This window comes from Acinonyx jubatus, chromosome E3 (genome assembly GCF_027475565.1).
Source record: "Acinonyx jubatus isolate Ajub_Pintada_27869175 chromosome E3, VMU_Ajub_asm_v1.0, whole genome shotgun sequence".
NCBI classification, from domain to species: domain Eukaryota; kingdom Metazoa; phylum Chordata; class Mammalia; order Carnivora; family Felidae; genus Acinonyx; species Acinonyx jubatus.
The window spans coordinates 35,871,984-35,893,785 of NC_069398.1; the positions used below are offsets into that span (position 1 = coordinate 35,871,984).

The 21,802-nt window shown below is 64.4% G+C and overlaps 1 protein-coding gene across 8 annotated transcripts; it reads left to right on the forward strand.

Moving 5' to 3' along the window:
• Positions 1 to 587: 587 nt before the first annotated feature.
• On the forward strand, positions 588 to 21,165 carry PDGFA (platelet derived growth factor subunit A). Of its 8 annotated transcripts, XM_027042448.2 has the most exons (8): positions 671 to 806; positions 2,246 to 2,375; positions 3,831 to 3,927; positions 8,618 to 8,722; positions 10,909 to 11,096; positions 17,642 to 17,768; positions 18,173 to 18,241; positions 20,072 to 21,165. In XM_027042448.2, exons 2-7 carry the CDS (start codon positions 2,313 to 2,315, stop codon positions 18,226 to 18,228), a joined length of 636 nt encoding a protein of 211 aa, XP_026898249.1. In that variant the 5' UTR covers positions 671 to 806; positions 2,246 to 2,312; the 3' UTR covers positions 18,229 to 18,241; positions 20,072 to 21,165. The 8 variants fall into 8 exon arrangements, with proteins under 8 accessions (XP_053069033.1, XP_053069028.1, XP_026898249.1 ...); XM_053213058.1 differs by lacking the exon at positions 2,246 to 2,375 and having other exon boundaries at positions 588 to 806; XM_053213052.1 differs by lacking the exons at positions 18,173 to 18,241; positions 20,072 to 21,165 and having other exon boundaries at positions 17,642 to 18,166.
• Positions 21,166 to 21,802: the final 637 nt, after the last annotated feature.

Sequence of the window (21,802 nt, forward strand, 5' to 3'; positions counted from 1 at the left end):
CACCCTCACCCCGAGGTATCTGGGGGGAAGGCGAGCGCCCCCCGAAGCGCCTTCCCCACTTGGCCTTTGAAATGCCGGAGCCCGCCGTTCGATGAAAGACCGCCCGCAGGCTTCGCCTTTACTGCCTTTGTCTGGCGGGAGGGCGGCCGAGGCGGGGCGCGGGCCTAATCCACAGGATGGGGCAGATGGGGGCGGAGGCCTGGGGCGGGCGGAATTCCAGGCGGCCGCCCACCCACCCACCCACCCATCGGGGAGTCCCCTAACCCTCAGGGGGCCTCGCCGTCTAGCGTTGGGGTGGCGAGGCCCGCCTTCCCTCCTAGGCCGGGTTCCAGGCTCGGCTGCCCCCTCGAGAGACCAGCTGGGGGGCCGATCCCACCTGGTGTAGGCGCGCGGAACCTGCCCAGCTCGGGCGCACCTGCCCTTCCGCGGCAGGGGAACGGTGCAGCCCGCTCAGGCCTGGGCCTCCCGCGCGCCGGTCCCCGGCATCACGCTCTGTGCCGCGCCTCGGCCGGAGGTGGCGCTCTGTACGCCCAGCGGATCCCGGCGTGGGAGGCTCAGACTCCGGGGGTTCCTCCCCGAGCGGATCCTTTCTCCTCCTTCCCTTCCGCCCCCTCGAGTTCCCGGCTCAGGCCGCAGCCCAGCCTTCCACGAGGGAGTGGGGACGCGGGGTCCCAGGGTGGGGACCAGGCACGCTGCAGCCCCCTCCTCCGACCTGGGCGCTCTCCCATCTCGGAATGCGGGTGGAGGTTCCTCATTCAGGCGCCCCAGGCATCGGATTCTGGGCGGGGGCGCGTGGCAGCCGCCAGGTGAGTGCCCCAGACGCGCCCCTAAACCCGCCCCACCTCTCACCAGAGACTCACTCCCCCTCCTTTTATGGAGACGGGGAGGCAGGGGCCCTGGATCCTAGCGGTGGAAAGAGGCCCGAGCGCCGGGGCGGGGGGCCGGAGGCGGGGGCCGGCTCGCTTTTGCCCTTTTCGGCGTAGCAGCTCTGGGCGCTGCCCTCCGCCGCCGCTGGGGCCGAGGGAGGAGAGCCGACGACGGCGGCTCTTCCGCGGCGGCCTCCTCCCCTCCCCGTCCGGTGCCGCAGGATTGCAGCTGGCACTGGAGGGTGGGCAAGCTCCGGGGAGGGGCGCGCGGGGAGCCCCGCCGGGCGAGCGGAGCCCGGCGGCTGTGCTCGGAGCCGGGCGCGGGGCTTTGATGGATTTTACTGCCTGCGTGAGCGCCGGCGTGTGCTCACTGCGGCGGCGGCGGCGGCGGCCGGGCCCTGCCCGGCCCGTGCGGCCCCCGCGCGCTTCCGAGGTGCGGGTCCGGGGCCCGGAATCCGGGGGAGGCGAGGGGGAGGGGGCGGGGGAGGGGCGCGGCGGCGGCGGCGCTATAACCCCCCTCCCCGCCGCCGGCCGGCTCCACACGCGCGCCTTGCGGAGCCCGCACAACTCCGGCGAGCCGGGCCTGCCGGCGCCTCCTCCTCGTCCTCCTCCTCTCCCGGCGGCGGCGGCGGCGGCGGCGGCGGCGGCGGCGGCTGCTCCAGCTCGGCCCTGCGCCCGCCCTCCTCAGGCCGGCGCGGCGAGGCCCCGGGCGGGCGGCGGCTGCCAGGCGGCGCGGCCGCGGGCGCTGCCCGGCTCGGGCCGGCGGAGGGCGGAGCGCGGCGCCAGAGCCGAGGGCACGCCGCGGAGGGGCGCACGCAGGCCTCCGGGCCGCGCCGTGCTGGGCCGCGCCGTGCCCGGCCGGGCGGCGGCTGCAGGAGGAGGGCCGGAGGCGAGCGCGGGGCCGGCGGTGGGCGCGCAGGGCCGCCCGCAGCCCGCAGGGAGAGCGCGAGCCCGCGGCCGGGGCCCGGCCGGGCGTCCAGACAGGTGATGGGTGGTGCGGCGGCGGCGGCTCCAGCCTCGCTCCGGGGTCCCTCTCGGGGCTGATGCCCGCAAATATGCAGAATTACCGGCCGGGTCGCTCCTAAAGCCAGCGCCGGGGAGCGAGCGCGGCGGCGGCCAGCACCGGGAACGCACCAAGGAAGAGGCCCAGCCCCCGCCCTCCGCCCCTTCCGTCCCCACCCCCTACCCGGCGGCCCAGGAGGCTCCCGGCGCGGCGGGCGCGGCGAGCGCGCACTCCCTGCTCCTCCTCCTCGCTGGCGCTGCCCGCCTCTCCGCACTCGCTGCTCGCGCCGGGCGCGCTCCGCCGGCTCCCTGCTCTCCGCGCCACCCTCCTCCGGGCCGCGCTCCCTGAGGGATGGTACTGAATTTCGCCGCCACAGGAGCCCGGCTGGAGCGCCCGCCCCGCGGCCTCGCCTCCCCGCCGAGCCGCCAGCGCCTCGGGACGCGATGAGGACCTGGGCTTGCCTGCTGCTCTTCGGCTGCGGATACCTCGCCCATGCCCTGGCCGAGGTGGGTGCCACCCCCGCGCCCCGTCCCCTCTCCGACTCCCCCGGCGCACGCCTCCTGCAGCCGCCCGCGGGCCGGGGCGCCTCGGGCTCTGGGGCTTTGCGGAGCGCATTTTGATTTCTGCTAGGGTGGTCGATTTTTTGATTTTCCCAACTGGGTTTTATTTTCTGCCAAGCCGAAGTGTGTCTGGTGAGTTTCCAGCGTGTTGCGTCGCTCTGCCGTGGAGGGACGGAGTGGCGCGGGGTGGACGAGTGGGGAGAAACTTCGGGGGGCGCGGGCCCCTCTCCGGAAGGGGAGTCCGGGGGGCGGCGGACAATGCAGTATCGGGGTGCGGGGAGCGCGGAAGGGGGTGTGTGTGACCTGGCGGAGCCAGCGGCGGATAAACAGGGGCGGCTGCTGCGGCAGTCCCCGTCAGGCAGGGTGGGCAGCGGGGGGGGGGGGGGGGGGGGGGGGCGGGTCACAGCCCCCCCCCTCCCGCCCACCCCCCGGTCCCTGTCCCTGAGCCTAGCCCTGGCGGCTGGGCCGGCGCAGTCCCGCCAGCCCGGGGCCTGCTTACAGGTGGCTGAGTGAGGCGAGCCGGGGCCGGGCCAGGCGCCCGCGCCCTCCCACCGCCGGCGTCCCCACCCCCCCAATGTCGAATCCCGAATCCCCGGGAGCTCTCCTGTGATGAATGACTTTCTGCAGCCCCCGTCGTGGGAACTTGGTGCTTGAGACCCCTTCCCCACCCCCCCCCCAGCAGCGACCCCCGACTCCCTTTAAAAATCTGGAGGAGGGGGGAGCCTGCGAGGCGGGGGTGGTCTGGGCAGGGACCGCGAGCTGCGAGAGGTGGAGATTTAACCCTCCCATTGCCATGCAGCCTCTCCCAGCCGGCGGCTGGATTTGGGGCGTCTTGGGCGGCGCTAGGGCCGCGGCCGGGCCGTAGCGGGTGGGGCGCCCGTGTGAACGAGTGAATGCGCGCGCGCGTGTTTTTGCGACGGAGACCCTCGACCCCGCAGGTTCGGCCGGGGATTCCGGGGTGTGAAATTTAAGCCGCTGGCAGGATTAAAGTGTTAAGGCTGCCGTGACTTTCGTCGCCGATCCGTGACGCATTTCAACTTGATCTTTCTGGATGTCGATTTCAGTATTAAATCAGAAACTCCTCGGGCTCTCCGCTGTCCCTAGACCTACTGTAACTGACACCCGGGGCGGAGGGTCCGCAGTGCCGGGCTTTTGTTTGAAAATTTAAAGGTGGGAGGGCTTTCTTTCTGCAAAGGTGGACCTGGATGGGAGCCGAGCATTTGGGGTCTCACCCAGCCCCACCCCTGGCCTCGGACTCCAGGGCCCCGCGGGTAGGGGCCGGGCAGCCTTCGAGCAGGAGGGGGCGCGAGGTGGGGGGGGGGGCGGGCGCGGGGGGGGGGGGGCGGCGCAGGGCGCGAGCCGGCCCGGCCGCTGGCGCTGACCGTGTGGGTCTGTTTGCAGGAAGCCGAGATCCCCCACGAGGTGATTGAGAGGCTGGCGCACAGTCAGATCCACAGCATCCGGGACCTCCAGCGACTCCTGGAGATAGACTCCGTAGGTAAATCGCGCCCCTTCCCTCGGCGCGCGGGGTGGGTGTGCGGGGGTATGCGCCCCGCGCCGCCTCCCGCGCTCGGGCCGGGCCGGGCGCCGCTCAGGAACGAACCGAAAGGTCAGAATCCAATCCCGGGCCATAAAAGCCCAGGCGGATGAGTCAGGAGTTTCTCTTCCAATCCCCACTTTCTCTCCGGAGGCGGCCGCGATTTGCTCGCTTGCCCGGGGATTGTTTTTGCATTTAAGGAAAATGCCGTGTGTGTCACTGAAAGTTCAGCCGCATAGGGGGCGCCGGCGCCCGGGCCAGGTGTGCGGGCCCCGGGCCTGCCCTCCGGCCGGAGGAGCGGCCGAGCGGGCCGGGGCCTGGGCGCGGAGCCCTGGCCGTGCGCCCCGCGGGCAGGCGTGTGCCGGAGGAGCTGCCCCCTTGTCTTCGCGGGGAACTGGTGCCCCGCTCCTGTGGCGGGGGGGCGGCGGGGCCTTTGTGGTTTCCGGAGACCCGTGCCTTTCTCTTTTCACGGGCCAATAAAAAGGCACGTCTTGGACACATCTGGTGTTTGGGGACTATTTTGGGGCTCACCCCCAGGCCCTGGAGCCTAGCCACTCCGGTTTATCTGTAAATGCAGAGTTCTGAAGATCTTCAGCGTCAGCTGCAGAATCGGAGGGGACTGGCGCGCACAGGTCCCCTGGGACCCAGGTCGTCGTCGGTGGTGTTTGTTGGTGGCTGCGCTGCGGTGTGAACTGAGGGAGCCCTTTTCTAGAGGACCGGGATTCTGACCCACATCTGCGTGGTGTCCTGCTCGAAATTTGTGTTTGGTGGGGGAAACGAGGCATGTGGAGGGTCAGCTACAGAAATACATCTGTCAGAGGACATTTGTTAGTGTCTGGTTGAAAAGACGCCCAAGATGGACTTGTCAGGCGGAGCCACGGCAAGTGGTGGAGGTCGGTGGAAGGATTCAGTGAAGATTTCTCTCTCCCTGCAGACTACCCTGAAAGAGGGGGGCCGAGGGGGAATTAAGTAAAATCACATGGTCTAGTCATTTGGAAATTTGTACCTAATTATGGTGGTGGAGAGGCCTGAACTATTTTCATTTCATGCCAAGACCATTTTCTAGCAAGGCCCATGGTTTCTGTAGTTTCGTGACCCAGGAAATCCTTTGGCTGATCCTTATCAGGAAGGGGGTAGAATTTCACTTGGAGATCACAGTTGGGCCCGGGGGGGGGGGGGGGGGGGGGAGGGGATTTTGGTCTGGTTCCTTGATGTGTAACCCTGGGGAGAAGGATTTGGCTTTGGTTAGCTGAGGAGAAGCCTGCATTCTGCTGGGCCCTGGCGGATTTGTACGAGTGGGGAGACCGCTTCCCTGAGAAGGTTCACGGCCTTTTTTTTTTTCAGCTTTCGGGAACAAGGCCTGTGAAGGGCTGGGCCTCCCTGTGGGACGGCTTTGGGACGCCACCGGGAAATGGGCCATTCGCTTTCTGTTGGGACCATTCTTATTCTGGTCTCTGCAGCCCCGCCCCCAACCCCCACCCATTAACACTTTCTGCATTTGCAGCTGGGTGGGATATGGTGACGGCATTCCTGACCTGGGGGCTCTTGGGCCCGGGATTCTCTGGGAGGGTCCAAACTGGAGAAGCTGGATGCACCAGCCAGTTCCCTGGGCTGGTCTCAAATTGCCCCCTTACCAAAAGCCCCGGGCCCTCCTCCTCGTCCTGCACCCCCACCCCTGTCTGCCGCACGGTTTGGGGTCTGGCTAGGATCCTGGGTTAGGACTCATCTTGCTGGGGATACCGGGGTGAGAATGGAGCCGGGCTTCTGGGATCATACGTGCTCGCCAGGAGCGGGCCTAGGGAGGCCCTTTGTGACACAGCCTCGGGTGGCTCTCCATCCAGGTCTGGCCCCTTTCACGGGGATGTGGAAGCTGGGAACCACGGCAGTGCGTGGCCTCTGGCCTCAGCGTAGGGGTTGCTGCTGGCTGCTTCTGGAGCTTGTTTTGGGTTCTTTGCCCCCCAACATCTGTTCCCGCCCGAAGGGATGAGTTGAAACAGATCTTGCTGTTGGGGAAGGTTGTAAACAGCCGAGGGGTCAGTTGTCTGTGGACTGAGCTGCCCTCCAGGCCCTGGAGCCTGTCTGGGATCCCTGAGGAAGGAGCTGGGGTGTGGAGAAACCCAGACACCCAGCCGGTGGGTCTTTATCCCTCTTGGTAACTCAAGGGTGAGGCGCCCCCGACCCCCACCCCAGGTCGGAGGTCGGGGTGTGAAGGGAATTTGGCCCCAGGGGCAGAAAAGGCTTTTTCTTACAGGCTGACTCCTCCCTCCTGGCATGGGCGGGGCTTTGGGGGGACCTGTAGGATCCCAGGTTCTTCCCCGTGGGCGGGTGGGTGTATCCCCATTTTACAGATGAAGCCTGTCCCCATGGGATTCCTACCCCAGGGGCGATGGGAACCGCCCTGAGTCTGAGCGCTGCCGGAGGGCGAATGGAGTTGGGGCATCGCTGACTCTCCACGTGGGGCGTTTGGGTGGAGGGACCAGTGTGTGGTCTCTGAGTTCAGGATGAGAAAGAGCCACTGAGCAGGACAGCGGGGGTGCTTTGTTATCCCAGCAGCCGGGGTTGCGGGGGGGGGGGGGGGGGGGGGGTGGTCACGGAGTGACTGATGCATAAACATCCCCGTCCTGGGCCATTAATGCTGCTCTAGGACTGAAGGCTGGAGGGGGCTTGTCCCCATCCTGAGCTGTCACTCGGACATTTGTGCACGAGAGACAAAAGGGAAACCCACTTGATTAACTGTCCTGAGAGCCGTTTTAGGGCATCGTTCAGGCGGGGCCTTCTCCCCCAAGTCGCTGCTGGGCCATCTCTCAAGCGGCATCAATCAGAAGGCCGCTCCCCCGTGAGCGTGGATGGGCGCGCAGTGCACGGCCACCCATCTGGATCCGCGGGCAACGGAGGGCGTGTTTGACCAGGAGCTATTTCTACCCCGCCTCTTGTCTTGAAAGCAATCTGCGGGTTCAGGTTTCAGCGCCGTTGATAACCTGGCAGGGCCCTTGTCTTCTCTGTTTATTCAGGCGAGAGGCCCGGACGGGGCTCCCGGGTCCTCCTATGGCCATGCGCCTACCCAGCGTTCGCGTCTTGGGCCTCAGTTTCCTCAGATGTCAGGAAGTGGAGGCGGCCCCTGCGGACGCGTCAGGACTGAGTCTCCAGGAAAGCGATAGGTGACCCCTGGCTTTAGTAAGTCTCGGAAGCTGGTGGCCTGCGTGCCGTGACGCTTGCCCCTGGAAGCTGACAGCGGGCCAGCTGCTCTTTGGTGTGGGGACGGCAAGATGGCCGCCACCGGGACGTGACTCATAAATGTCACTTTTTTGCGAAAAAATGCCTCTTGTAACAGTTGGTTGATGGGAAATTCTTACTGCATGAATAGTTGTGTTCTGATCTTATTTCGGGTCTCAAAAAAATTAGTGGCAGTGGAACATTGAGTCATTTTAAGTGAAAAGTTGGGTTTTTCCCAGACTTCAGTTTTCTGAAAGAACGTATCTTCTGCTGATTGCACCTTTCACCTGGTATTTGGTTTTCATTTTAAAAGAGTGGAGCTTTCAGATTTGTGGGTTTGCAGACAGTCCCTGAGGCCTTGGTGGTCCGGGCGCCCAGGAGGGGGCCTCCGGTTTGGGCTGGTGGCCGGGACACCACGGAAGAAGGGGTCTGCTGGAGCCCCTGTCTGTTGGAGCTCCTCAGACCCAGGGCCCCTGCTCATCTACAGGGGGGGAGGCCGAGGCTGGAAGGGGATGTGGAAGGAGACCCCATTCCCCCCGTGGCTGGGTCTGGGGTCAAGGCAGGGAGACCAGGTGCGACCCACAGCAGTCATCCGGGCACAGGCAGTGTCATGGGGCCAGGTCGGTGTGAGTGGCAGGCGGCAGGGACTGTGTGTCCCTCCTACCCCACCTGGGGCCCCCCTAGGCTGCCCAGGGGCACTGGGGTGGGAGAGGGCCGTGGCGTGTGTACTGGGGCTGTCGCGGGCCTGGGGGATGAGGGTCCGGTTCTGATTTTAGCGCTGGGACCACTGCTCTGAGGCCAAGGGCAGCAAGCACGCTTGCCTTCCTGCCAGCCGGCCTCTCGGCCGCGCACTGGGATTCCTGCTCCTTTGCTTCTCTGCGTGCGTTTCTTGTGGACTCAGAGTGGGCCAGGCGGGGTCCAGCTGTCGGTCCAGCGGGGCCTGGCTTCCCGTGCCCCTCAAAGGTTAGGGTGCTTCATCGAGAGTCGGTTTGGTGAGAAAGAGGGAGACACACACACATCCCAGGAAAGTCACAGCGTGCTGGTCCTTCTGACACTTTTTCCCGGAGGTGGGCCTGGGAAAAGGGGGCTGTGAGCAGGGGCCTGGGTCTTTTGGACAAGGAAGGCCTTCCCTGCTCTGGCCCTCACTTGGGGAGGCGCCCCAGGGGAGACCACACGTGGCCCCTTTACCCCAAGTCCACAGCTTTGCTTCAAGGTACGGCCAGGGCACAGCCCGGGCCCCTCCGTGTATGCTTCTCAGAGGTTGGGGGGCCGAGTTTTGGCAGTCAGGACTCGCATCGTCTGCGCCTGTGGGAGTGGAGGGTCTCCTAGGGGACCCTGTCTGTCTGGGGGAGGCAGGTAGGAAGCATTGCTGGACAGGTCCCCGGGCGCCACACAGATGGGGGGGCCGCCGGTCACCATTTCCTCTTTCTCCCTGCAGGGCCCGAGGGTGCTCTGGAGGTGAGTCTGAGAGCCCACGGGGGCCACTCCTCCAAGCATGCGCCCGAGAAGCGGCCCGTGCCCATTCGGAGGAAGAGAAGCATTGGTGAGCCCCGGGCCTGCCGGGTGGGGGGGGGGGCGCGCCGGGCTGGGAGGCTCGCCCCCACCGTGCCTTCAGGACCACCACCCCCGCCCTCCTCCGTGAAACAAAGGCCCGGCCTGCGCAGGGGCCCCAGCGACTTCAGCTCTGGCCGCCCGCCGTCTCTGGAGGCCTCCCTCCTCTGCCGGGGGCGTCTCCCTGCCCTGGCCCGTCTGCTGCCTGCTGCAGCCTGGCCTGGGCCAAGAGTTTCCAGGAGAGGAGAGCCATCATAAATTCCTTAAGTGCCCGGTCTTGTTGGGGCCTGTTCTGGAGGAGGCCTCGCTGGAAAACGTGGTCGTGTTTCATTTCCAGTCTGTGGCGCGGTGCGCTGGAGCTCAGGCTCCAGGCTGCGGAGCCAGAGATGCGGCCGAGCTGTGTGCGCTGGGCCCTGCCCTCGGCCCCCGGCCCGCTCGGCCTCGGCTCCTGGGCTCCTGGGTTCGGGTGGCGTTTCTGTCCTGTCGCCTAGCAGGGCATCCCCGTGTCTGCTGGCCCCTGAGGAAGGACTGGCCGTTGTGGGGGGTGGGGGGGGGCGGGGGCTCTGGGGGCTCTGGGTCGGCTGCGACACAGCCTCGGCCTGCGCTTTCTTGCGCTGGGACTCGGGCTCCGGGGTTGGAGTCGATGCCACCTGGGGGTTCGTTCCTGCCACTTTTCCTTACTGCCTGGTTGTGACCACGCACTGCTGCTCTCTGCTGTGTGCCATTGGGCAGCACCTGCCTTCTCTGAGCCTTAGATTTCTTCCCAGGAGGTAGATTTCCTAGCTTCTGTCATTGAGCGCAGCGTGTGGGTGATGATTCCTAGCGAAGGCAGCAGACGTTTACCATTTGACTGTAGGGTTCAGGTTCTCCAGACCAGTGTCAGAGGCCTGTCCTATTCCAGACCAGGAGCCCTGGACACAAGGCCTCTCTCCCCAGCTCCAACCTCGGCCCCACCTGGACGGGTTCCCCAGACCCCTCCCGGGTGGTGGGCACTGGGCTGGGAGCTGAGACACCCCCCCCCCCCCCCCCAGCACCCAGCCTTCCCTGTAGGCGGGGCTGTTCTTGGAGGCCCAGTGCCCCCCCTCTCCAGGTGCTCCCTGAGCACCTCAGGGGATTCAAGTACCCCGAGTCTCCCGAGGCTCTGGGGGGGGGGGTCTCACCCTAGTGGCAGATGGGCAGGAGAGAGGCTGGCACCCCTCCCTGGCTTCACCCGCATCTCAAGCTTGTCTGCAGAAGACAAGGCCCTGCCTCATGCCAGCTGGCCACGGGGGTCAGGCCGAGCCCTCTGCGCCCAGGAGCGGCTCCCTCCAGTTCTGGGCTCGGGGGTCCCTGCTTTACCCTGGAGGCAGCAGCTCCCGTGGGCAGCACCAGAGCCTGGCGGGGCTCTCCAGGCACACAGTGGGGGGGCCGGGGCCAGGGCCAGGGCCAGCGCCACGGCCGGATGCTGCCAGAGGGCAGCATGTGCACTGGGGTCCCCAGGTGGATTCCTCATCTGGCGGGCATGCCCTGGTGCCCCCTGAACTTCAGGGCTTCCGGGTGGATGGGCTGGCCTGTGCTGAGGAGCGCAGAGGAGGTAGCACCAGCTTCTCCTCGGAGGCCGGCGGGGTGGTCTCTCTTGGTGGCCTTTGCTGAGCAGAACTGTGGCTGGTGGGCTGGGGAGGCAGGGCCGTGCCCCTTCCTGGGGCAGGGCCTGGCCTTGTGGGGGTGGCAGCAGGCAGGGCTGTCGCTGTGGGGGTCCCAGCCTCAGCTTCCCTGTTCTACCCATTTTCCACCGGCCCTGGGAGCGCCCTAACGATCCCCTTTCAGCATCGGTTCCCACGCCCGCCCCCTCTGCGGGCCACCTGGGCTTCCCTGGCCTCTGGGCTCCCTGTGTCTTGTGGTCCCCTTTGCCAGCAAGGCCTTTCTCCTGGGGGGTCCCCGCCTGGCCCTCGCTGCTGCTCGCTCACCTTGATCCCGCTCAGATGCACCTGTCCGGGTCCGGGGTGTCTCTCCCCCTTTGCTGGGCCCGGGAGCCGTGGGATGTTTTCTGCTTGGGAGAGGCCGCGGCCAGGTGGGGGCGCACCAGCCCGAGCTGGGCTCCCGGTTGCCCCTCCAGGGCCGCGCGGGTCATGGGGTGGCCTGGGTGCTGGTGGGAGCCGGGGCGTGGCCTCCACATTCACCGTGGCTCTTGCCCTGCAGAGGAAGCCATCCCCGCGGTCTGCAAGACCAGAACAGTCATTTACGAGATACCTCGGAGTCAGGTCGACCCCACGTCTGCCAACTTCCTGATCTGGCCCCCGTGCGTGGAGGTGAAGCGCTGTGCAGGCTGCTGCAACACCAGCAGCGTCAAGTGCCAGCCTTCCCGCGTCCACCACCGGAGCGTCAAGGTGAGCCCCGGGGGCGCCCTGCGGCCGGGGACCTGCTCGAGTCCCGAGGCCACGCCTGTTCCCTTGGCCACACTGCTAGGCTCTGGGTGCAGAGCGGGGGCGGGCAGAGCCGGGACTGGGGCATGGTTGGCTGCCAGGGGGTGGGGGGGGGTGGGGGGGTGTCTGGCTCCCTTTCCCCCCAACTGCACACAGCCTCCCCCGCGAGGTGGCCACGGGGAAGGGCCGTGAGGAGAGCAGCCTCAGGACACGTTGCTCGTGCACCGCCTGGTGTCCTCTCCGAGCCCCGTGCCACGGGGTGCGTGTGTGTGCGTGGAGTCCTTCTCCGCAAGGGCCCTCCCGGGGTTGCCTCGCTCTCCGGGGCCGCAAGGCCAACCCCTCCCCTCGTCCTCGGAAGCCGTGCTCTGCCCGGAGACCTCCAGGATCGGCGCTGGGCTCACTGTCCCAGGCAGGGTGCCGGCCGTGGTGACCTCCGAGGCAGAACTGGGGGAGGTGTCTCTTCGGGTCACTCTGGCCTGGCAGATGGGGGTCTGTTTTGGGGGGCCAGTGGCCAGAAGGTTCTGCTGGGGCGTGGGTCTGCATCTGTGAGATGAGTCTGTCTGGGGCTGTGCGGGACCCAGGAGAGTCCCGGGTGGTCCCTGTCTACGGGAGGGGGCTGCCTTCCTGGGAAGCTGGCTCTGGCCTGGCGGGTTACTGTCCCGGGTGACCCTGGAGTGTGGACTTGGGCAGTGGGCATTGCCCGGCTGGCTGGGCCTCCAAGTGGCAGGCGGGTCCCTTTTCCCCGGATTACAGACTTCCTCTTTGGGGGCGTCAGAGGCCATTCCTTGATGGGAGGTATTTTAGATCTTTTCTGTGGGCTCCCAGGCCAGGCCCCGGGCACTTTCTTGGTCAGGCCCCCCTTGTTCGTCACTTGGGAAGGCACGTCAGACCTTAATTGGGGCTGTGGTCCTCGAGCACCTGGGGCCTTGAGTGAGCAGATTCCACGGCTTGCTGCACTGTGGTCCCCAAGGCAGATGCTCCCCTGCAGCGGGGCTCGCAGGGCACTGGCCCGGGATGCTGACTCTTGTCTCCACGGGGCTCTCGGGCCTGACCCCGACGGGGCCCCCAGCCGGGTGCCGAGCCCAGCACTGCACCCTTGTCAAAGGGGGACACAGAGGCCAGAGGGGACAGGACCTGTGCATTCTGCTCCCTCAGATCTCGGTGTCCTCACCTGTGCCATGTTGTGAGGGGGCCCTGAGCCCCAAGAATCCAGGTGCTGAGATCTTTCCTTCCTGGGCGTGGGGATGGTGGTGCTCTTTTTTTTTGACATTTAGTTTTGAGAAACAGAGTGAGACAGAGTATGAGCAGGGGAGGGGCACAGAGAGAGGGAGACACAGGATCCGAAGCAGGCTCCAGGCTCTGAGCTGTCAGCACAGAGCCCGACGCGGGACTCGAACCCGCGCACTGCGACATCATGACCTGAGCCGAAGTCGAAGTCGGACGCTCAACCGCTGAGCCACCGGGGTGCCCCATGGTGCTCTTGAGGGGACAGCCCCACGCGTGGGCGCTGGGGCTGCCTTTCGTGTCCAGTCGGGCTCTCGCAGATATAGAGGTGCGGGAATGAAGTGGGCTCCTGCCTCCCACGGGGTAAGGACTGCAGAGCGTCTGGTCCTGGGACGGGCAGGGATGCCCTCTCCCTGGCCCACCTGAGTGGGTGGGTGGGGGTCCAGACGCTCCGGCGGGGCCTCCAGCACGGTGTGTGTTGGTGGGTGGGGGGTGCGGCCCATGTCTGCCTTGGGCACAGGCCCAAAGGGCTGGGCAGAGTGGCACTGGGCCAGGGCTCCCCCTACGGGCCTTCATCTGCTCTGATGGGGTCGCGGTCCACCCAAGGGGACAGAGGGGCTAGTCCTGCAGCTGGAGCTCAGTGGCCCGGTTCCATGTCCCGCGTCCTGCTCCTCTCAGACCCCTTCCTCCTTCCCCTCTCCCTGCCTCCCCGTCACAGGGTTGGCAGGGAAACATCCGGCCCCAGACACTGGGGGTTTTGGCCGAGAAGGGACAAAAGGTCAGTGGGAACAGGAGGTCCATTGTGGAGGCCAGCCTGGCCCCCACGCCTGCCCAGCGAGCTGTCCCTGGTCCGTGGGGTTTGAGGCAGAGCTCATGGCCCTGGGCTCTGCAGAGTCCCGGGCTGAGCGTCCGTGAGGGGCGCTGGGGGCCAGCAGGGGACCGTGTTGTCGGGCAGGTGGGAGGTCCTGCCCTGGGCTGGCATGTGCCTGGTTTTCCGGTTTACGGCCTTTTGATCACAGTTGAAGGTCACAGATTGGAGAAGGGAACGGAAGGCCGGGAGTGGCCACCTCCTTGAAGCCCAGGCGGTGAATTGTCTAGTGTGCCCAGCTGAAGGCTGCCAGGGGTCCCCAGGCCCTGAGCGTCAGGACTCGCTGACGTTGGAGGGTGGCTCTCCTCTGTGACCGCCATAGAGGGTGGCCTGAGGGTTCTTGTGTGACCCCAGCTCGACCGTGGTTTGAGGTGCGGGCCTTCACTCTCTGGGGCTGTGGCCTCGTCCGTTCTCCGGGACCTGCCCTTGGTGGGGGACTGGACCCCATGCTCCCCCGCGGGCCCCCCTGGGCTTGCTAGGGACGGCTGCCATCAGACCTCAGGGAGAGGTGAACACGTGGTCCTGGGGGCCGTGTCCCTGCATCAGCTTGCCGTGGTCAGTGTTTGGGGTCTGCTCTTGGGGGCACCAAGCATGCTCTCTGACTGGTATCCCGGAGGGACGAGCCCTTCCTCTACTCCCCAGTGAGGGCTGACCCCAGACCCTGCAGGCATCTGACCCTGTCTCCCACACCCAGGCCTTGTGGGCCAGGAGAAGGTGGTGTAGACAGCACGGCCCCCACTCTGGTGGTGTCGTGCTGGTTGGGCCGGCTATGGGGTGGCCTTGGGAGTTGGGGGCTCCCGTGTTCTTCAGGTAGCCTGCGGGCTTACAGCTGAGTTGGTCGCTCCGTTAAGTCGGTCAGGCCCCCGGGTCTCCAGAGGCCAGGACCCAGCTCTGTGGCCACGTCCAGGGCAGCTGGCTGTGGCTTTGCGTTGCTAGACCTCCGGCTTCCGGAAGGGGGTCTGAGTGTGTTTGCTGGGGTGCCCCGGACAGGCCTCTGCGCCTCGGATGGAGTGGGGGGTCCAGTTCAGGGGCCTTGGGGAGAGATGAGTGGCTCTAGCGGTCAGGGTCTCCCGTGAAGGGATTCCGAGCCCCTCCCCACGGCGAGCAGGGCTCCAGGCTCCCGCCCCCTGCCTGCCTGGGGAGAGCCCTAGACGTGGCCTCAGGAAGCCAGTGTCCTTGGGCTGTGCTGGCCTTTCCAGCCGGCGGGGGGACGAGGGCTCCACGCCACCTGCCTGTTGAGCCCGGTCAGAGCATGTGCCGTGACCCTGGGGCTCAGTCCCGTGGAGTGGACATGGAGGACGCGGAGGGACACCAGGAGTCCCGTGTCTGGAACAGCAGGGCTCTGGAGTCCTCGTGCCCAGCGGGACAGGTTTCCCCCACTTAGAAAGTCCCTCAGTTAAGGGATGAGCTCAGGGCCTCTGCGGTTTCCAAGTCCAGGCCTCCTTCCAGCGAAAGGAGACGCCCAGGTTCCCTGTCTGTAAACGGACCCTAGCCGTGCCCTCACGGGGTAGCTGTGAGCGGGGGTCCAGTAAATGCTGGTGTTTGTCATCGACGGTGCCCCGCCCTGGACTCTGGGGGCGGGGGCGCGGAGCTTCAGGTCATTGCTGAGCGTCCTTCGTCTGGAAGGGGTCGTGGCATCACCGGGTGACGTGTTTGGGTGGATTTGCCCCAGGAGTGAGCGGGTGTGGGGCGGTTCATAGCGGGCCGACTGGCAGTGGGAAAGCTGAGTGTCCTGTTTATCAGGTGCAGCTCAGGCCCCCAGGAGACAGACAAAAGGGGAAGGGAGGGAGGGGCGGGGCACGGCACCCCGTTTGGGTTCCTGGATGGGTCTGGGGGCCTCAGCCCCCATGAGGGTCCCAAGGACATAGCCGTCTTGTTCTGGGGATTGGCTAGCATGGAGGCCGCTTTTGAGAATTTAATACTGACAGTGTGCTCTTGGGGGGAAAAATGCAGCCATTTCCTGGCCAGACAGAGGTGGCGGAACGGCCCGGAATCCTCACATACCCAGAAGCAGGTGCAATCATAAATCACTGTTTGTTTTTCTTTGATAAAGACGGGCCCGTCTGAGGAGAAAGTGGGTTCCCAGACCGCAGTGGCTGGGGTTGTGAGTGCTTTGCCAAGGGGACCACGGGGGGTGGATTCGTGGAGTGCCCACCCTCCCCGTGGTGGCCGGTCTGTCGTGTGGAGAGAACAAGCCTGCCCCCCTGCATCTGCCCCCCCCCCCAGGGGACATAATAGGTGAGGCGCTTGCTGAATAGAGGCTGTGCAAGCAGGGGGGCCAGGCTGGGGTCCCTGCGAGGTGGACCCTCCCGGGGCCCTAAGGGCTGGGGGCCGCTTGTGGGAAGGCACAGGGGGCCGCTCGCTCCGGAAGGTGCCCGTTGCAAGTCCCAGTGCTTTTATGCGTGCAAAGTCCTGGGGGCTGTGACGCTTGTGCCCAAGAGCCCCATGTCCAAGGATCTCTCGGTCTCCCTGCCTCCCTCCCTCTCCCTCCCTCTCTCTCCCTCCCTCCCTCCCTCCCTCTCTCTTCATCCCTCCCTCTCTCTCCCTCCCTCCCTCCCTCCCTCTCTCTTCCTCCCTCCCTCTCTCTCCCTCCCTCCCTGCCTCCCGTGTGGTCCTGGCTCCCAGAACAGCCCGTGGAGCTAACCGTGCCCTGTGGCTGTGGTTGGTCATGCCCCCAGCCCCTTTCTCTTTCTGTTGTCTACTTAGGAGGCTTCCCAGGCCTGGCCCCAGACCTGGCCTGGCTCCCACCCCACCTGTGAGCCCACACCTGGCCGTCCACATTCACACCTGAGGCTGCACACCTCTTCCTGCGCTTGCGGGGCACCCAGCCCCCTTTGCGCTGTGGGTTAACCATTAATGCAGCCCCGCGGCCACAGGTCTGGACAAGCCAGGGGCCAGCTGACCTGTGGGGTGGGCTGTCCCACTTGCCTGGGGTCCTCTGGCTTCTGGACTCCAGGCCTCTGCAAAGGACCCATCCCTCCCGCTCCCCCCTCCATCCCCCACCACCACACCGTCCCTCCTGCCTCCTCCCCTCCTGACTGTCCCCAGGCTGGGTGTTTCTGCTGTCAGTCATGCCTGGGTGGACCCTGCTCCCTTTCTGCCTCAGTTTCCCCAGGCCAACAGAGAGGGGGATAGAACGGACACCCCTGAGGGCCGTTGCCAGGACCTGAGACCGCAGCCCCGGTGTTGGTGCAGATGGAATGTGTGTCCTGTGCCCGGGTCCGCAGGGTTCAGGGCTGGTGGGAAGATGGCCCTCCTGCCCCTGCTGGGGATTGAGCTCAGGCACTTGGTGGGGGGAGCCCGTTGGGGCTGCAGAGAGGGGCGGGGAGGATTGTTTCTCACGTTATCTATTTCCTCCGTGCCCTGGGATGAAGCGAGGCCACCTTGACCCTGCTCACTGTGTGTACGAAGTGCCCTCTGATGCCAGGTGCATGCGTGTGTGTGTGTGTGTGTGTGTGTGTGTGTGTGTGTGTAAGCAGTTTCTGTTTCTAGGACAGGGCTCGTGCGTGTGTGTGTGCTACGAGTGCACGTGTGTGTCCACGTGGAGGGCGGAGCTGTGTTCCCATGACAGAAGGGGCCCGCGGGGACTTGGTCACTTGGCTGCCCGGACTTGTGCCCCACGGGCTGGACCGTCAGGCCTGCTGCGCTGTGGTTCCGTGCCGAGGGTTTGGGCCGACATGGCCTGTGGATGGCGCAGGCGCTGGCTCAGTTCTAGACCCTTCCAGGAGGGCCCTGCGTCCCTGCCCATGTTTCCGGGAAGCCTGGCTTTCTCCAGTCCCAGGGCAGCTGCGGGTGGGGGGTGGGGGGTGTGAGAAGGCCTCAAGGCTGGGACTGAGGCCGTGGGGTGGCCGTGGGGTGGGCAGTGTGGCCTGGAGCCCGTGGTGTCCTGATCTGCCGTCCAAAGCAGACCAGAATCCACGTCCAAACCTGACAGCCTTCCTGTGGGCCCTTAGGGCTGTGCTCGCTTCGCTCCTCCTGGGGCTTTGGCGGGATGGGCAGAGGGGACAGTGACCCCCCCAAGCCCTGTGCAGCAGGCCAGCTCCTCGGCCGTGGGACTTTCCCCTTGAATAAGCAAGCTTGCGTTTGGAAACTGGCCACTGCCGCGGATGCCCTTAAGACCTGGAAGCGAACCCCTTCCCTGCCTTGTGTCCCTCAGAGCTCTTACCTCAAGGGGCACCTGCACGCCTTCGGGCTGGCACAGATGAGCCTTTGGGTTCCGAGTGAAGTGGACCAGACCACAGATGCCGAGGGCTCCTTTCCCGCCAGCACTCCTGCCTCTTCCGCTAGGAAGGAGGTCAGAGGGTGGAGTTCAGAGGTCACCCTCCCGGCCCGCCCCGGGTGGGGCCGGGCACATCCCCCTCCCCCAGTGACTCGTGTGGGGCGCGGCCGAGGCGCTCACGCGGGGTTGTCTCGGCAGGTGGCCAAGGTGGAGTACATCAGGAAGAAGCCAAAGTTAAAGGAGGTACAGGTGCGGCTGGAGGAGCATCTGGAGTGCACGTGCACGGCCACCGGCGCGACCCCGGACCACCGGGAGGAGGAGACAGGTAGGCGCTGCCTCTGCCGTGGGGTCTGGTGCTGCGGCCGACCGGGGACCTGCTGGGGACACCGCTGCCCGCAGGCGTCGCCGGAGTGCGAAGGGGCAGACGCTCGACGTCCCCACCACGCGGGGGGTTGGGGGCCGTGTGGCCGAGAAAGGCCCTGCCCCCGGGAGGTGGGCGCTGGGGGTGCCGGGGGACCTGGCGGCCTCCCCCGTCCCGGGCAGACTTTGCCCAGAAGCAGCGTGGCGTTGGGACCCGCCGTGTCAGGCTGGCTCAGGGCACCAGGAAGTGTCTCTGTGCCAAAGCTAATCGAGTTTTCTTCCAGAAAGACAAACACCTGAGGTATTTATTGCTGCAGCTTTGCAGCCCTCCCTTAGGCCCGCTCACCCTCCCTGCCCTTCTGTTAACAGGAAGGCGTAGGGAGTCAGGTAAAAAACGGAAAAGAAAAAGGTTAAAACCCACCTAACGCAGCCAACCAGGTAGGAGCTGCCCGTGGATACGCTGTGGTCTTGCGGGTGGAGGTGTGCTGGCTGATCACACGGCGAATCCCTCCTGCGGCGGCCCGACTGGGCCTGATCCGTCTGCAAGCTTCCGGGGCCTGGCTGGGCTGTGGGTCTGCTCGCTCCCGTCCCCGGCTCCCCCCTCCTGCCGCACACGGAGCCTGATCCACGGCTCTCTTCTGCTCTGGAGCCCCTGCTCTGGCTTTGGCCTCTTCCGCTGATTGGGGAGGCCCCAGCATCACGTGACTGGAGTGATTTGGGTTCCTGAACAGCCCTGGGGTAGCTCCGACGTTTGTTAGCTGGGATCACCACGTCCGGCAGGTTACCCGCCCCATTTGACAGATGAGAAATTGAGGCTTACGGGATTGTAGGTTAGGGTAGTCAAAGACTGAGTAGGTCCTGTCTGTAAGCGTTTCATGAACGTACGGGGCTGTTGGCTACTGTGTTGGAAATTGTGTTTGGCTGCTAGTAACCACACCGAAAACAGGGCTGAGAAAAGACAGGCATTTAAGAGTAGGCGTGGCATTCTCCGGGTATCATCGGGAAGGACCCCCTTCCGTTTGGGACTGGTGGTGTGTGTCCTCAGAATTGCTTCGTGGTTCAGTGTGGCTGCTGAAGCTCCGGAAATCACATCTACACCCCAGGCTGGAAGAGTAAGGTGGGGAGAGGGGCAGAAAAACCCTCTCGGAGAAGTGCCCCCTGGGGACTTGTGCTCTCATACCCTGGCTGTCCTTCGGCTGCCGGGGGCCCGGGAAGTGTAGTCTTGTAGAGAGGTGTACCGTTTCCCAGAGGAAGATGGGGTTTGAGCAGGCACAGCCCTCACGGAGGCCGTTTCCAGCCTTTCTGCTCCTTGTTGGTGGCCTGTCTGCTCTGGAGAACCCCCCTGGCGTGGGGGAGCCCGTAGCGTCCAAAACAGGTGGCTGTGGGAGAAATTCTTAGAGGTGGTGACCAAGAGCCCGGGCTCTGGTGGAGTGAGCGCAGAAAGCTGCCAGGTCAGGAGTGCTGGGGCCCGAGGGTCAGGGCCATTCGGTAGAATCCTCTGGGGAGGAAAGGTCCACGTGGGGGTTCCTGAAGCAGCCTCAGAACAACTGCCTGGCTGAGGCTTTCGTTTTCCCCAGGGGTGTGGTTCCACGCCTCCCTGTGCATCCGGTCGGCACACTGCTGCTTGGGCTTGGCCTGCATGGGCCAGCCGATGACAGGACCCCGAGTGAGAGGCCGGGGGTGTCCCTGCCACCCCAGGCCCTGCTAGCGTGTGGGCGGTAAAGGTGTTGAGATGAGCGGTGAACAGGTAACATGGGTAGGGAGGAGTGGCTGTTAGCTCAGAGCTCAGTGTAGTATCTGCCTGGACACAGAGACCCTGCCTGTATGCCTGGTGGTGTCCAGCTTTAGGGTGGTCTCATGGCCCAGGATGGCTGCCAGAGCTCCAGAAATCACGTGAAGCCCTAGGTCGGAGGAAAAAGGCAAAAAACAAACAAACAAACAAACAAACAAAAAAACCCCAGCGAAACAAAAACACAACTTTCTGGGCCTCAGTTCCCCTCATCTGTGCAATGGGAGAATGGGGGCTTGCTCTAAGGAATGTTCTGTGAGATCCCAAGAGTCTAACCCCAATCCTGGTCAGGATGTTACGGAAAGGGTAATGAGGTACATCTGATTTGAAAAATTCCACCGAACCCTCGAATCCCGAGACTCGTCGTGGTGGTGCGTGAGTGCGTACCCTCGCTCAGGTTCATCGTTCCACGGCGGTCCCCACCCACGAGCGCGCTCGGTCCCCCCCTCAGTGTCTGCCTGTGTCCTCTCTCCCTGCAGATGTGAGGTGAGAATAAGCCAGCGGCCCTTTTCCGGGACACGGATGTACATGGCGTGTTACATTCCTGAACCTACTATGTGCGGTGCTTACTGCCAGTGTGTGGTCTTTGTCCTCCGTGAAAAACTGTCTCCACGCGCACTCTGGAGAACAAAGAGACAGTATACGTTTGTTCAGTGCGACATCAAAGCAAGTATTGTAGCGCTCGGTGAAACAATAGGAAGCCTCCTCGTCAAACAAAAAAGACAGAGAGCGAGCAAACAACCACGAAACATGACAAACAAAACTGACTCACACAAATATCTACACGGTTGTCGGAATGGAGGGACGCCCCGTGGGCCGGACGTGTCGCGCCTCGGTGGACTGGATTTCTGTCCAGGGTGGTCACAGGTGCTTCTGCCGGGGACACAGCGCCTGCTTTCCGGAGGACTCCGGGCGGGTGCCGAGGGCCCTGCGGGGTACGCGGGAGCCAGGAGTGTCTCAGAACCACCACGGGACTTAGAAACACATCTCCTTGCCGTAGTGTTTAAGTCTATACAGAAACCTTCCCGAGAGCCTTAAGTGGATTTTTTTTTACACCATAAAGTGATTATTAAGCTTTCCTTTTTACTCTTTGGCTAGTGTTTTTGTTTTTGTTTTTGTTTTTTTAAATGATCTCTTGGATGGCATTGACACCTATAACACCAGGCTGCTGTAAGTCAGGACAGTGGGACGGTATTTCTCCTCGCAGGATGCAAACAAACGAGATGTATTAAAATAAAATGGTATACCCACCTATGCATCATTTCCTAAATGTTTCTGGCTTTACGTGTTTCTCCCCGGCCCCATTGCATCTTACTTTTTAATTTAAGCCATTTCGAGAGAACAGTTGCGTGAACCAATCGAGTCCGTCCCGGCCTGCCGATCCCGGGCTCCCCGCCCTGGCCGCCACCAGGTCGCCCCTGTGCCAGTGTCTGGACAGAATCTAAATTCTTTATTTTTGGGAAGATGTCACGCTTTACATGTATTCAACGGAAATGTGTGTGTGTGTTGTGTTTTTGTTTTGTAAAGGTGAAGTTTGTATTTTTATCTAATATTACCACTTTTATATACCTGAGAGCCTGCTATGTTTTTTTTTTTTTGAACCAAAAGGAAAAAGGAAAACTCGCCAACAAAACCCATACACAGGAAAAGTGCTTTGTGGTCCATTTTTCTGGTTGTGTAACCGAGTCTAGACCCGTCTCCCATCACGTGTCCGCGGAGCGGTGTCTGGAGCTGCGGACGATCACTTGGAGGAGCCCCGCGCCCTCCCCGCCGCAAGAGCCCGCGGAGCGAGGCCGGCGCTCGCGATTCTGGAGCCTCGCGGGGATGGGCCAACGGAGCCATCGGGCCAGGGGCGCGGCCAAGCAGACGATGGGTTTAATCTGGAAGTGAGTTGACGTGATTGTCCCCGCGTGCGCGAGCCAGTGAAGGCAGGCAGCCCCACGTCGCCCGTGGCCTGCCGTCCGTGTCCCCAAAGTGGACACGCTACGTGGCCGTCAAGATCCCTTTGCTGTGGGCGGGGACTCCAGCGCGAGAGCGAGTGACTCCGTTATCTGTGTGTTCGTGGGAGGACTTTTATAAAGGAATTTCTCCAGCAGCACATCTGCACGGTGTAGTTTTTGGTCGGCAGGACAAGCGAAGGGAGGCTGGGGTGGGGGTGGGGGGGGGCGGAGGGGGCAGGTGGCCACGGGCCCCCTGTTCGCGCCCAGCTC

Coding starts and splice junctions, on each gene's coding strand:
- PDGFA (XM_053213053.1), top strand. CDS start 735: ATGCGGGTGGAGGTTCCTCATTCAGGCGCCCCAGGCATCGGATTCTGG. Junction 807..3,830: donor GGGCGCGTGGCAGCCGCCAG/GTGAGTGCCCCA, acceptor GTCTGTTTGCAG/GAAGCCGAGATCCCCCACGA. Junction 8,723..10,908: donor TCGGAGGAAGAGAAGCATTG/GTGAGCCCCGGG, acceptor CTTGCCCTGCAG/AGGAAGCCATCCCCGCGGTC.